At 35.5% G+C, this 13,877-nt stretch overlaps 3 protein-coding genes across 3 annotated transcripts; 1 reads left to right on the plus strand and 2 right to left on the minus strand.

Moving 5' to 3' along the window:
* The first annotated feature begins 122 nt into the window (after positions 1 to 122).
* On the plus strand, positions 123 to 7,396 carry LOC129893023 (rab GTPase-activating protein 22-like). The gene is made up of 11 exons (XM_055968511.1): positions 123 to 713; positions 2,118 to 2,213; positions 2,420 to 2,523; positions 4,477 to 4,724; positions 5,090 to 5,212; positions 5,653 to 5,741; positions 5,941 to 6,046; positions 6,144 to 6,241; positions 6,322 to 6,582; positions 6,722 to 6,805; positions 7,000 to 7,396. Exons 1-11 carry the CDS (start codon positions 624 to 626, stop codon positions 7,018 to 7,020), a joined length of 1,320 nt encoding a protein of 439 aa, XP_055824486.1. The 5' UTR covers positions 123 to 623; the 3' UTR covers positions 7,021 to 7,396.
* Positions 7,397 to 7,499: 103 nt separating this feature from the next.
* Positions 7,500 to 9,682, minus strand: LOC129891795 (2S seed storage protein-like). The gene is made up of 3 exons (XM_055967276.1): positions 9,646 to 9,682; positions 8,222 to 8,357; positions 7,500 to 7,725 (listed from the first exon to the last, which is right to left on the minus strand). Exons 1-3 carry the CDS (start codon positions 9,680 to 9,682, stop codon positions 7,500 to 7,502), a joined length of 399 nt encoding a protein of 132 aa, XP_055823251.1.
* A 679-nt stretch (positions 9,683 to 10,361) lies between these two features.
* Positions 10,362 to 13,864, minus strand: LOC129891092 (COBRA-like protein 10). The gene is made up of 3 exons (XM_055966347.1): positions 12,763 to 13,864; positions 10,945 to 12,386; positions 10,362 to 10,504 (listed from the first exon to the last, which is right to left on the minus strand). The coding sequence occupies exons 1-2, from the start codon at positions 13,334 to 13,336 to the stop codon at positions 10,963 to 10,965; spliced, it is 1,998 nt and encodes a 665-aa protein (XP_055822322.1). The 5' UTR covers positions 13,337 to 13,864; the 3' UTR covers positions 10,362 to 10,504; positions 10,945 to 10,962.
* Positions 13,865 to 13,877: the final 13 nt, after the last annotated feature.

The following is a 13,877-nucleotide window of genomic DNA, read 5'->3' on the forward strand; positions in this document are numbered from 1 at the left end:
ATAATTATTACTTTTAAATTAAATTACATCTATTAAGCTCAACTATGAATGTGTCAATTTAATAATTGACCCATAATCTTAATGATTTAAGACCAAAAATATGGTCGACCATTTCTAACTTACCAACTCAAATTGACAAGCCCATGACCACCGGCGACACTATTCCTTCTATTTTCTCCAAAAAAGATCAACATTTCCAACACACGCGCCGCCGTCAGCGCGTATAAAAATAGTCCCAATAAACAAATAACCTTTTGATTCTCCACTTTTTTTTCGCTGGATCCCACGTCTTCCTCGCTAGCTCTGAGTGTGCAATGTCACCCGCCAATACTCAACTGTAAAACACCATACTTTCCAAAAGAAGAAAAAAAAATTAGCCAATCATATGTAAATTAGGAAAAAGATTACTTTTTTGTTGTTGATTTTTATTTGTTTCTTGAATTTCTGTCAAATGGGTAGCTAGAAAAAGAAGTTTTATGATCTGGGTATGTCCCATTTTGTTCATCTTTTTGAAAATCTGATCTGGGTTCTTGAGTAGCAGCTGTTGGGTTTCCAAGATTGTATTTTTTTTTTTGTTTGAGGTTTGAGGAGTTTTCAAGCTGCAAGCTTGGAAATTTTCAAGAATGTGGAGGGACCCTGGAGCTCCTGCTGATTCTTTCTACCGGGTTCGCCCTGAGTGTACAGATGTGCCCAAAACAAGATTCAGAATCAAGGTTAGTTTTTTTCAAGTTTGTATGCTAGGGGATATTGTATTACATTTTGTGTTTTTGAATAGATTTTATGGTATGAGGTTAGATGAAGAAGTTGGGATTGTTTATATAGCCAACCTAACTTGTTTGGGATTGAGGTGTAGTTGTATGTTATAGAAGCTTTAATTGGAAAATTAGTCATTAGTCTATGCGAATGAATGGGGTAGTGCATTGTCTTATGTTGTGGGATGTGGTGGGATGATTGAAAAGATCATGTGTTTTATTGAAGATAAAATATGTTTATCTGTCAGACCTTATACTTGGGCTCTATATGGGAATCATCAACTGTAATTAGTATCAGCCAAATCAAATGATCGGCGGCTGCCAATGTTTCGTCTTAACGAAAATGTAGAACCAAATATCTATTAGATGTAATCAAGACTTCATTGTAGAACATAAATGTTTTGCTTACGGTTTGCTCCTCAGAATTTGATAGTGGCATAAAGCCTTATTTTTTGAAACATTTTTCGCTTGCATTCAGATTTTAGTAGTTGGGACTGGAACTTGGTCCAAGATTACCTGGTTTGAAGTTGGGGAAAAGGAGATGTTCACCTGAATTTGTTTGTACATGTTTCAGAAGCTGTACCCGAAGATTAAATTACTCTCTCCGTCCCAATTTAAGTGTCTTAGTTTGACTAGGCACGGAGTTTAAGAAATAAAGGGAGACTTTTGAATTTTGTGGTCTTAAATTAAAGATGTGTATAATCCTTTAAATCTTGTCTTAAACTTGTAATGTAGAATACTGGAATTGGAAAACTTACTAAATAGAGAAAACGACATTCTTTTTGGGACAAACCAAAACGGAATGTAAGACACTTAAATTGGGACAAGGGAGTATATGTTTTCCTGTTCCTTCAGTCTGGACAAATAATCTTCTCTTAGATTCTTCTCACTCTTTAAACTGGTTAATCAGTTGGATGACATTTCCAGGTTTTAAACTTATGAGGCTGGTGTGCAACATATAATGAGTAACTCTGCATGATGATTAGCATAGAACATCAGATCCCTATTTGTTCCATAACGCATGTGGCACATATGGTGTGAACTAATTTGGACTGTATCTTAAGTCGGAACTATGGGTATTTAGTGTAGAGTATATATAAGTCCTCACTTGTGTCACATCTGATGTCGAGAAGCTGGATGAGCATTTTAAAAGGCTTTTTATCGTGAAAAGAATTCAATTTTTCATTTATCTGCTTACCATCACAGATAAGCACTCAAAAACACTATCTACATTATCAATCTTATAATAACGATCAGAAGTAGTTCTCATATTTCTCTTGAATAAGTTGAACTCCTTACTAAATATCCACCATCTCCTGTATTTGTGTTGCCGGATATATATTATCTATTGGTTTACTTATTCAGGCTGGGAAAACCTTAAGTGCAAGGAAATGGCGTACTGCATTTACTTCAGAAGGTTATCTTGACATTGGCAAAACGCTGAGTCGAATTTATCGTGGGGTAAGTTTGACTTACTGATGTTTTTGAAGGATTGCGTGATATATTATCCTAAAGCTTCTATTCTACAGTTTTAATACACAGCTGATTTTCTATTTTCTCTTCACGGTCTCTGTGCTACTGATCAATGAATATGCATTACATATAAATTCTTGGCAAGATGATTAGCATAGAAATCTACTAACCATCAAGTATCTATGACATTGTAGGGGATTCATCCATCGATGAGAGGTGAAGTTTGGGAATTTTTATTGGGTTGTTATGATCCAAAGAGCACATTTGAAGAACGAGAGCACATACGACTACGGAGGAGGTAATTTACTTCCGTTATTGCCTAAGTTTGGAAAACGTATACAACACTTGAATTTTTTCATTTTACAACACTTAATAATTGCAAGTTCATCATTTGACTTCAATAGGGTAGCATGGATTTTTTTTTTACTGTTGGAGGTGACTTAAAAATTGTTTTCAGCTGAAAACGGTTCCATATGGGATCATCGGGTTCAGGTGACATTATTAAAAAACCAGTAGCTCATCAAAATGGTTAAAATTCTGTACATAGATGTTACCAAATTTGACAAGTTCTTCACATTTAGGAGATTGTTCTTCATCATAAGAATAGACATTGCTACCTCATCACTACTAATGACAAGAGAAATGTTTTTAATGTTGCATTTCTGAACCATGATGTGATTTTTTCCTATAGAGGATTTATATAGCCGAATGCAATAGTTTGGGAATGAGGCTTAGTTGATCATGGTTATTGATATAACTAGTATTTGGGAACGTGCGTTGCACGTATATCTTCAAATATTAATATAAAATTTGTATTTTAAATGATACTTGAATTTTCTCTGTGCTATAAAATAAAAATCAAAACACATAAAAAAAGAGAGTAACAACTCATAAGTTGCGGTAAGAAAGTCTTGCGTATTTGATGCTACTTTAGTGACATACATATTATTTTAATTTAACGATAAATACGCACTATAATAAAATTATTCATTTCCTAAAATTGATTATCATGCATTAAATAAAACTAAATTGATATATATATTGAATCACATCATGATCAACGCGGTTAGAAGTCAAAAAATCTTGCTTCAGCTCAAACACATGATATTATATAAAAAAATAACAATAATACTAAAGGAGGAGATGATTCGTACTGAAGATGATGGAGAAGATGACCCACAAAGTTGTGAATATGTTTAACCAAATGAAATAGTAAATAAAGCTTATTTATAATAAGATATTAGAAAGAGTAAAAAAATACTCAATTTTTATGAAATGTTATGAATAGTAGAAAATTTCATAATATGGTATTCATACTTAAAAGAACCAATTTGCAAGTTGATAATGCAAATTTCATCATCTACTAAGTAAGAAAATTTGATGCTAAAAAGAGAATAGAAAAGGGAAAGAAAATAAAGAAAAATTCAAGAACATATCACGATGAAAGATCTAGAGGAAGATCGCATACCCGATGTTGGTGTTGAATTTTCCCACTTTCTTTATCAAAAATCTCACCATTTCAAAATGGTCCAACAAATAAATAAAGAACAAATCAATATGAAACAAAAAAAATTGAAGGCAAAGGGAGGGGGTTTAGGAAATTAAATGGATTATAATAACAATGAGCATGAACGTATCAAACAAAAAGGGAGAGAAAGAAGGCAAACGTAGGAAAAGGAATAAGTGGTAATTATGAGGAAAGAGATATGTGATGGTCTATTTAGTTTCCTGCAGATTTCTAAAGACATTGTATGTCTAATAGTAGTAGTATTTATAAGAATTAATTTTTACTTTTCTTCAATAGATGAAATATTCATTAGTAATTCAATTGTGCATATCTTGGTTTTCTTGGAAAATGATAAAATTCATTTAGATAAGTAACGGTTTTTCAATTGTAACTGCTATACTCATTATAATTTGAACTTAATGTAAAAGAAATTAATGTTATTAGATATATACATCATTTTTTATTATTATGATATAAAGATATGATAATTTTACTATTTAAAATATAATTAATTAAAATATTTTATAATATTTTAATTTAGTGTATGGATAAAATGGTAATCCAACTTTTCATCTTAAAGCTTCCCACTTTAATAATATATGATATATGATATGATGATTTGGCTCAAATCATCTTCACATGTAAAAGGAGTATAATTTACCATTCCTGAGTATAAATTAACACTGATCCATACGCAATTTCTATAGCCTATTGCTGACCTGGATTTCTGTTATCTACGCTCAGGGTCCAGTATGCTGTACTGAAAGAAGAATGCCGCACGATGTTTCCCATGATTGGAAGTGGTAGTTTTATTACTGCACCTGTAATTACTGAAAACGGTGACCCTATTGTAGATCCTATTACTCTTCATGAGGCACAAGCAGCAAAAGAATTAAGTTCAAGTGGTCAACAAAACGGTAATCCTGGATGTGAAATGATAAAGGAGCACGACAAAAGAATAATCCAGTGGAAACTCTCATTACACCAGATAGGTTGGTTATCTATATAGATTGCATGTACTTGTTCAAAATTCAACAATTTGTTGCAATGTATTCTTTCTCTAAAAAGTGTTTACCTAGTACCTACTGCCATTTTTCTGTTGGCAAATCAAGTACTCCCTCCATCCCAATTTATGTGACATTCTTTCCCTTTAGTCAGTCCCGAATAGTCTCCCCTTTTCTCTGAAACTTCATGCCTAGTCAAACATATTCACATAAATTGGGACGGAGGGAGTAGTCATTTAACTTTGGATGCACCACATGTTTATCCCATACTCTTCAAATTCACTTGTTGGTATTCTTTCTCTTCATGGTGTTTATATAGTAACCATTCAGTCTGGTTTATGTGTTTATGCTAGGGCTCGATGTTGTTCGGACTGACCGGACACTTGTCTTTTATGAGAAACAGGAAAATCTAGCAAAGCTTTGGGATATTCTGTCTGTCTATGCTTGGTTTGACAAAGATATCAATTATTGTCAAGGTGGGTTGTCTTCTTGATGTGAAATTTTCTACATTATAGCTTTCTTTGATCGGATAATTGACCCTTATGGTCCGGCCCTTCTCTTGGATCCCATGCGTAGCAGGAGCTTTATTCACCATGCTGCCCTTTTTTATTTTTAGCTTCTCTCTGATCTGGTCAAATGCATGCATATTTGTTGATAAATTATTTTTAAAAGGTGATATTTTCCACAGCAACTTGTATGTGATATCATCAGCATTATTTATATCAAAGTCATCAGCACATAGAATCAAAAATCTTTCCAACTAATCAAAAGAGAAAGGGGAAAAAAAGGAACAAAAGAACCAATATTCCTTCAATTTTCTTTGTTAATGCGTTAGAGTTCCCTTACTTTATTTTGCTTCTGCAGTTGTTTATCCTTTTTCTGTATCGAATATTAAGCTCTTGACAATGCTGAGCAGGAATGAGCGATCTCTGTTCTCCCATGATTATTCTTCTTGATGATGAAGCTGATGCATTTTGGTGCTTTGAACGCCTAATGAGGAGACTGGTAAATACTCTAGTAATATGGGTTCCCATTATTTTCTAATACTTCTCATTCTAAGGTTATACCTCATTTGTAAAATTCTGTGGAAATGGCATACTGCAAGAGCAATATTTTGAGTTGCAGCATCAATTATTGGTGCTGTATGGATTATGGTTTTTGCAGTTCTAGTGACTAATATCAAGTGTTGTGTGAAATTTTAAAGAGAGGAAATTTCAGATGCACCGAGAGGTCTGTCGGAGTAGAGGCACAGCTGAGTAATCTAGCTTCAGTGACACAAGTTATTGATCCTAAACTTCATCACCACTTAGGTATGATCTATGTACCGAGTCCAGTAAAGAAACAATTTATCGTCTTAATTCTTCATGAAACGGTAACATTGAATTTCATTCTGATCTTGTCTCACAGAGACATTAGGTGGAGGTGATTACCTATTTGCTATCCGGATGCTCATGGTTTTGTTCCGTCGAGAATTCTCTTTTGCCGATTCATTATATCTTTGGGAGGTAGGATTTATTAATTCCTTCCTATTATTTTCTTATGGTCTCTAAATTTTTAATTTCTCGTCATCACCTTTGTATAACAGATGATGTGGGCTCTGGAATACGATCCCGACTTGTTTCTTATGTATGAAGACCCTGACTTAGCTGCTGCAAAATCTGAAGGATCTAAAGGAAGAACAAAATCGACACGCCAGTGTGGGAAATTTGAGAGACAAAATCTGAAAAATCGAAGCAAAGGTGCTGAAGTTCCCCTCCCAATTTCCGTTTTCCTAGTAGCCAGTGTCCTTAAAGACAAGAGCACAAAGTTGCTGACAGAAGCTAAAGGACTAGACGACGTTGTTAAGGTTGGTTTTGTAATTACGTAAATTTAAACATTATTTTGATCTCCAAGTTCCAACTCAAAGAGTCTTTTCGTCTAACCTCATTTTACGTTGAGAAAAATCTTTCGAATGTTATTGTAATAATCTATTTTAATTATAACAGATACTGAATGACATCACCGGAAACCTGGACGCCAGAAAGGCTTGCACTGGTGCAATGAAACTTCACAAGAAATATCTTAAAAAGGTAATGTCCTGAAACAGTTAACGTATACACGTAAAATTGTAAACATAGCAAGAGTGTTGGAGGCATATAGATTGTTCATAAGAAGTTGAACCAAATCTTACAAACAAATTAGAATTATGTGCAGCATCATTTTTTTGTACACAGATTAGGCAATTATGAATTTTTCGTTTTCTAATGATGATTGCTTAAAACAGGCAGCCAATGCCAACAGGTAACAATACACAAAAGCCAAAGCGAGCGCGCTACGCAATTCATAAGCCATGGAGCTCATGTAAAACGATATTTGTGACGGTACTTCCCCTGTTCAATGTTGCAACAGTATTGCTGCAGGGTAAGAATGCTATCGTGATTTTCGTTTTTTTTTGGTCATGTTGAGGAAGAGTGACTGTTTTTGTAATACTATGGCTTGAGGCCAATGTAAATTTCCATTTTTGATCCAGCTCCAAATTGAGAGTCTTCTTGTATACTATGTCACTCTTCAATAGGTTGTAACATAACACTTTTTCTTTTGTAGTTTACTAGCTAGCTAATCTTCTTGTATACCAATTAGGCAATTACCTTTTAGACAAAGGAAGTTGTATTGATGAGAAAGACGGTTCTCTCCTCGTTCTGTTTTTTTAATGAGGGATTGAAATAAATAGCCGCCCCAAAAAAGTAGCCGACAAATAAAGCACGATAAACATTAGCAGTAGGCTCAATGTTGCATGCGCGGGGGAGAGACCGAGCTCTCTGTGACATGAGCTTGGGCTCCCGGCGTCACAATCGTCTTTAGTGCTGGACAGCGGCATTTAGTGACAATGTTCCTCAATTCCTGGCAGCATTGTTGGAGATGCTCCTGTCCTTGGTTGTGCATCTCATCGTCTTCCGTCACCATGCTCAGCCCGTCGCCATAATATTGACCGCTTCTTGGAAGGAGCATCCTGCAATACTCAGTGACCCTTTCCCAGCTGGCCATCCTTCGTTTGCGGTCGACGTTCTGACTGCAGACTTTGAAAGCGGAACACAAACCTATTTTCGTCCAAACAGGCCGGCCATTCTAAGTTCCGTACGCAGAATTTTTAAAGTTATATCGTGCAATGAGTGTCAATGTTACACTAAAATTCGGAGTACTATGATGGTTAAATTATTTAATTTTCAATGTCAATTAGAATATAGAAACTACATAAAAATAATAATTACGGATTTAAAATATTAAAACCTTTTGACTTTCTAAATAGTAGAAGTCGGGTCACACAAAGTGGAACACAAAAAGTATTTACGTATCGTTTTTTAACCACATGTCCTAGAAGGGACGGGGGATTATTTTAAGACGTTATTTTCTGTCTCAACTTTATAGTTACCGTGTATTATTTTCAATTAGTGTTAGACTTATGATATATTGTATAGTATATATTATTTTGACAATTTTCTTTTGACCTGCAGTGATTGAGCCTATGCCCCTGGATCTGCTCTTGGCAGCTTTGTGACTCTTGATTTTCAATATCATCCTCCGTCGCGGTGACCGTGACGGTAAACTTGTTGGCAGTAACTGCTAACAAGCACAGCATAAAAGCTGGTGCAGCAAGTGAAACTTGCAAGTGATTGTGATGGTGAAATAGTCAATTTTATGTGTGTATTTATAGAAAAATTGGATGGTTTGCATGACAAGTACGTGTTGAGTGAAAGCTAAAAATGCAAATGTGAAATATTTTCATGAGAGGCATATAATATACGTGGGCAGCACCAAAGGAAAAACTTCGCCATGAATTAGCCATTTTTATAAACAATATTACTATTATTTAAATAAAGTGTTGAGTAAATAGTGATACATGAAAGAATAAAATACAATTTATGTGAATGGTCAAAGTGGATCATTGTACGACGACTTGTTAGGGTCGAAATAATTAGGTGTCATGTGGAAGCTAGCAAAACAAACCTCGAATGACCATGAGTAAGAAGACAAATGAGAAATATACCATAAGAGACACAAACATTTAATGTGGTTCGGTCAACTGACCTTCGTCCACAAGAAGAGATGAGCAATTGACTATAAATATGAGAGTACAAAATATCGAGAGAAATAACCTCACACAATTCACTCGGAATACAAAGAGGTTCACACAAATGTTAACGTAACACTTGTGTCTCACAAATTCTCCCCCTACCCAAAACTCTCATGAAAATCCATAGGACTACATTGTGAATGCTGGTATGTTCGAAGGAATGAGCCTCTATTTATAGAGTCATAAATTTTTTCCTACAAGAAAAAAGACTATCTAAATATGGAGAACCTTGCGTTTCCTTTTAGGAAAAGAAAAACTCAATTATACTAGGAAATCAGGGCAAACACCCAACAATTCTCCTCCTTGGCCTAAATTTCCGACAAAAAAAATTTGCTCCACCTTCTTTACATAATCTTCAACAGGTTGCATCTCCATCTGCAAAATCTCCTCTGCAAAATCTCTGTCTCGACAAACAAAATTCTCCGTTATTGTCAAAAAAAAGGTTACTGCTATAACTGAACCCACCAAGATGAACATCCGTTTTTAACCTCGCTCTGGTATCACTTGTTAGGGCCGAAATAATTAGGTGTCATACGGAAGCTAGCAAAGCAAACCTCGAATGACCATGAGTAAGAAGACAAACGAGAAATATACCATAAGAGACACAAACATTTATCGTGGTTCGATCAACTGACCTACGTCCACAAGGGGAGATGAACAATCCACTATAATTGAATTGTTCAAAGTTCAAGATGGATGTTTGAAACTTTTTTCATATTTGCCCTTTCATTTATTGAAGTTTTATATTTTCTAAGAGATAAAATCACACTACTTGCAAAGTTATATTTATGATTTTACAAAGGCCAATAGCAGCAACAAGTGAAATCTTCCCCATGGCAACAATAATATATCAGACGTGTTTAATTATTATTTTTTGGGTGATTAATTAATATCAAGTGCTTGTTATGTTGAAGTAGTAGATTTTAAGGGTGTATTTATAGCTGATTGGATGGTTTACATATTTAGTACGTGTTGCATCACTGCTAATTAATTAGGTAGATGAAAAAAATTAAAAATTAATCATTAGAAGAGAAAGTAATTAAACTTGGCTGGCTTTAACCTTCCGTGTGTCAAATTTAACATGCAAATGCTGCCGAAAAGTTCTTTGTTCGGATTCGCAATTAGTTGGGGTGGAGTTAGATAGTATTATTATTAAATACAGCATTTCGAACAAACTCATAACTTTTATATTTATATTATTAGTAAATTCATTAAATTATGTGTAAATATTTAGTTAAGAACTAAAATGAACTACAAGTTCAATGATAAGTTCAGAAACTCGTAGATTTTTAAATTTTTTATTCCACTGTTGTTTAGTAATTCCGTATTTTCTAGTAGTGATAGTCTGTATAATCAAAATGTAGAGCCTATCATCCACCTTTGAACTTATTTTTAAAATTGAGTCTAACACAATAACCAGCTACATTTAATCGCCCAAAGTTCACTAATAAACATGAAAAAAGATGGACTTTTCATTAGAATAGAAATTTGAAGAGATATAAACAAGCTATGATCATACAACATTTTTTTTCCTTTCTACTGTCACAACTTGATTACAGTACTCTTCAACTTCAGAGCTCATGTAATGGTCACTTTTTGCTGTTTTCTTCTTTACTGCTCCCATCTCTTCATGGACATTAATTGTCTCTAGAGAAACCTTAGTAATATATAGATGACAAAAAAATCAGGGGACAATAATGCTATTAAAGCAAATGCTTTTAACTATCATCTATGACCTTCAACTTTGGATAAGTAGACATACGCGTCTTACATGACATAATACATGTAGGACACATGTGTCTACTTATTTAACTTTATATAAATTTAAGTGTCTTCTTATAGATATAGATGTCAGATTGAGATCAAGTTAAAGGCCACGTTTATGTGTTATGCCTTTAAGAAATCATATCATTATAGGATCACAAAAATGACAATGATAAGATAAAAAAAATATCTTTTGAATATAGAAATGTGACTATTGCTCTAAGACAAACTAAAATGAAAATTGTGTCACGTAAAATGGGATATAGAGGGAGAGCAGTATAGGCTAGTTCACTGCAAAGGTATATTAAAAAAAGAGTTTTAAGTAATATATACCGTCAAGTTGAGTGATGATCAGTGTAACCCATTCGTCAAAAGAAGAAAAGTGAGGAGAGCAACCAAAATTGCTGGCAAAAGACCAATTTGGGATTTGAATGCTGCAGTGTTTTTAGGAAACTCCGGTGGAAGCGCGCATTCTTCACCATTGAAGAACACCTTAGAAGGGAATCCATCGCCACCTTCAACGTTAATATTTGGTGTATTCTTCTTTAAAAATGAAATAACAGATTGTTGTTTTCCAGGTACTTTTGGATCCTTACTAGGATTTGTCCCATTAACCTCTCCTACCAAGAAATTCAAACCAGGTAAACCTTGCATAAATATAGTGTTGCTCTTTTCATTAGGCAGTTTTGTACCGTTGAACGAGTACACATTTTCATAGCCATTAGCTACACCTTTCTTCATTTGGATTGCGGAAAACCAGTTTTCAAACGCGTCATTTCCCCAGTTAAAGAGTGTTATACGCGCAGTCCATCCTGTCTTGTAGTTACTATCAACATGCCAATTGATGCTCACTCCACAATTATCAGGACAAGGTAGTTTCTTAGGCATAGGGCCAAGATGTTTGATATTGCTCCAAGCTTTCGCCATTAGGTCCCTATTTTCAAAAGGGACGAGAAGCGCTTCTGGAGGAAGAAGTAGAGGCTTTTTGTTCGCGTCACATTTAGACGACTGTTCACAGCCACAGGCGCAAGTGTTGCAGGGGATAACAGATGCAGCATAATAAGCTGAGAAAGAAACACAACATTTGGCTGCTTTAGGCTTCGGACGAGTAATGTTACAAGTAATTTGCCAGCTAGCCACAGCAGTAGTAATTCCTATTCCTTTAGGATCCGGGAATGGTGATGGATCAATTCTGACTGGCGGTCCACATGTATAAGACGGGTTAATTGTACCCACGATTTTCCAGTTCTGAGGTGGATTTAACGCGGTTCTGTTTAAATCAGGGGGGAGTTTGAAAACTTCCATCTGGAAAATGGACCTTGCTTGTGTTTCATTCATGATAGGTGACAAAAGAGTTCCGTTTCTGCAACAATAAGGCAACCTCCCAATTTTGTCATCGTCTGCTTTCTCCCTAGGTAAATCGGAAATGATTGGTTTCTTTTGGCAATTTATCACAGTAGTGAAATCGAAATCCTTGTAATATTGTCCTTGAGGTCCGTAAATGCATTCAGAAGGGTCCTTTTTATGAGTATGAGCACCTTTAATATTGTAAATGAACTCGTTCCTCATCCATTCCCATGTTAAGTTCCAGTGATCAAGACGACCCAAAGGATTAAGATTGTCAATTGTGACTTGTGCTTGATACCTATTCGTGAATGCTGATAGAACATCGTAAGTTATGGAGAGGTCTCCATAGCGACGAGGCATGAACTTGGTGGTCACATTCTTAGGCTTGAATTTAGGATCCTTCTTGCAGCAAACATGCATGTAAGTTTCTGCAAAAGAGTTAAACATGTCAACCTTCTAGCAGTATTAAGAAAACAAATTTCGCCACCAAAAGTTTATTCCACAATTACATCGAAAGCATACACACATACATTTCGTTGGAAGAAGGAGAAAGGGAACGACGTTAATTTGTTTAGCCTTTCAAATGCATGTAATTCTTACAAGAAGTGTATATAAACACATAGTTCTTATGCTATGTGGAATGATTGGGATCTCGTTACTATGATCCAAAGGCCTATATATGATTCAAGGCCTATCTCGAATAACAAAGTGATAGTTGTGTATGTTCAACACAACTATGCATTCATTAATTTGACGTAAACAACTGATGCAAACAAGTTTTCACGGAAAAGTAGACATACGTACTATAGCGCTTAGGAGCAGGGCATTTGTATCCCTCATCGACGAGCTTGATTGTTGAAGGCATTGGATTTGTTTTCTCTTTAAGACCAAATTGCGTCCCCTTTATACTGATTTGAGCCGACATCTGAGTAAAATCTCCGGCAGTATCTATCGCTGTTTTCAAATCAGATTGTGGATACCCTGCCAATGTTGTACCATTTTTACCCACTCGTACCGGAAATCCATCTCCATCAATTGCAACAGCTCCGTCCGCCGATACCAAAAGCTCTTTATGCTGAAATCCGACGAAAACTTTCCATGATTTCAGCTCAAAAACCCCTGTATTCAACACCGTTAACATAGACTTAAATGACCATCCCTGTGCAGATACATTCTTCACCAATGGATATATCTTCTCTCGTCCATCGAAATTGTAGGTGATGAATATTCCATCGCAAGTCTCTTGCTCCGGTGGCGGTGCTGCCGGTTTTTCCTCTCCGCCGTAATCCTGCCCGTTACATGTTTGACAATTGTACGCAAACAAAACTAATAGGACCCAAGAGATATTCCTCCATGGAATTTGCATTCCTTTAATCATGGAGGAATATATCTGGCCTTTTTTTTTAATGATTTTGTTTGCGTATTTCGGAACACATTTACAGAGAAGAAAACAGGGGAATTATGAAAGCGGAGGAAGCTGGTGATCGATCACCACCACCAGCTGATGCCGTTGTGGGTGTGAAACGACACAACGGCGTGGAGGTGGTAAGGAGAAAAAATGGACGAAAATGGAAAGAAGAAAAAACAGAGTTAATAACAGAGAGAATTGTAAGACATTTTCAACTTTGCTCTCTTCCTCTAATTTTAGCGATTAATGCGGAGAACACATACAAATGTAATAAAAACTTGTATGGATGCAATGCAGTCAACAGAAAATACCAGCTTCATTCAGTCACTTCACAATGTTAGTATCTTCCTTCATGACTCCGGTACCACCCAAACCCCTCTCTCGTGTGTCTTGCCATAAGCAGGATCCATGTTGGTGTAACAAAAAAACAGAAAAATCTTTCATCAATTGCAGATTTTCATTTCACCATATGCGTTACGATGCAGAACAATTCGTCTTCCTTTTCTGTGGC

Source organism: Solanum dulcamara, chromosome 6 (assembly GCF_947179165.1).
Source record: "Solanum dulcamara chromosome 6, daSolDulc1.2, whole genome shotgun sequence".
In the NCBI taxonomy this organism is placed as follows: Eukaryota; Viridiplantae; Streptophyta; class Magnoliopsida; order Solanales; family Solanaceae; genus Solanum; species Solanum dulcamara.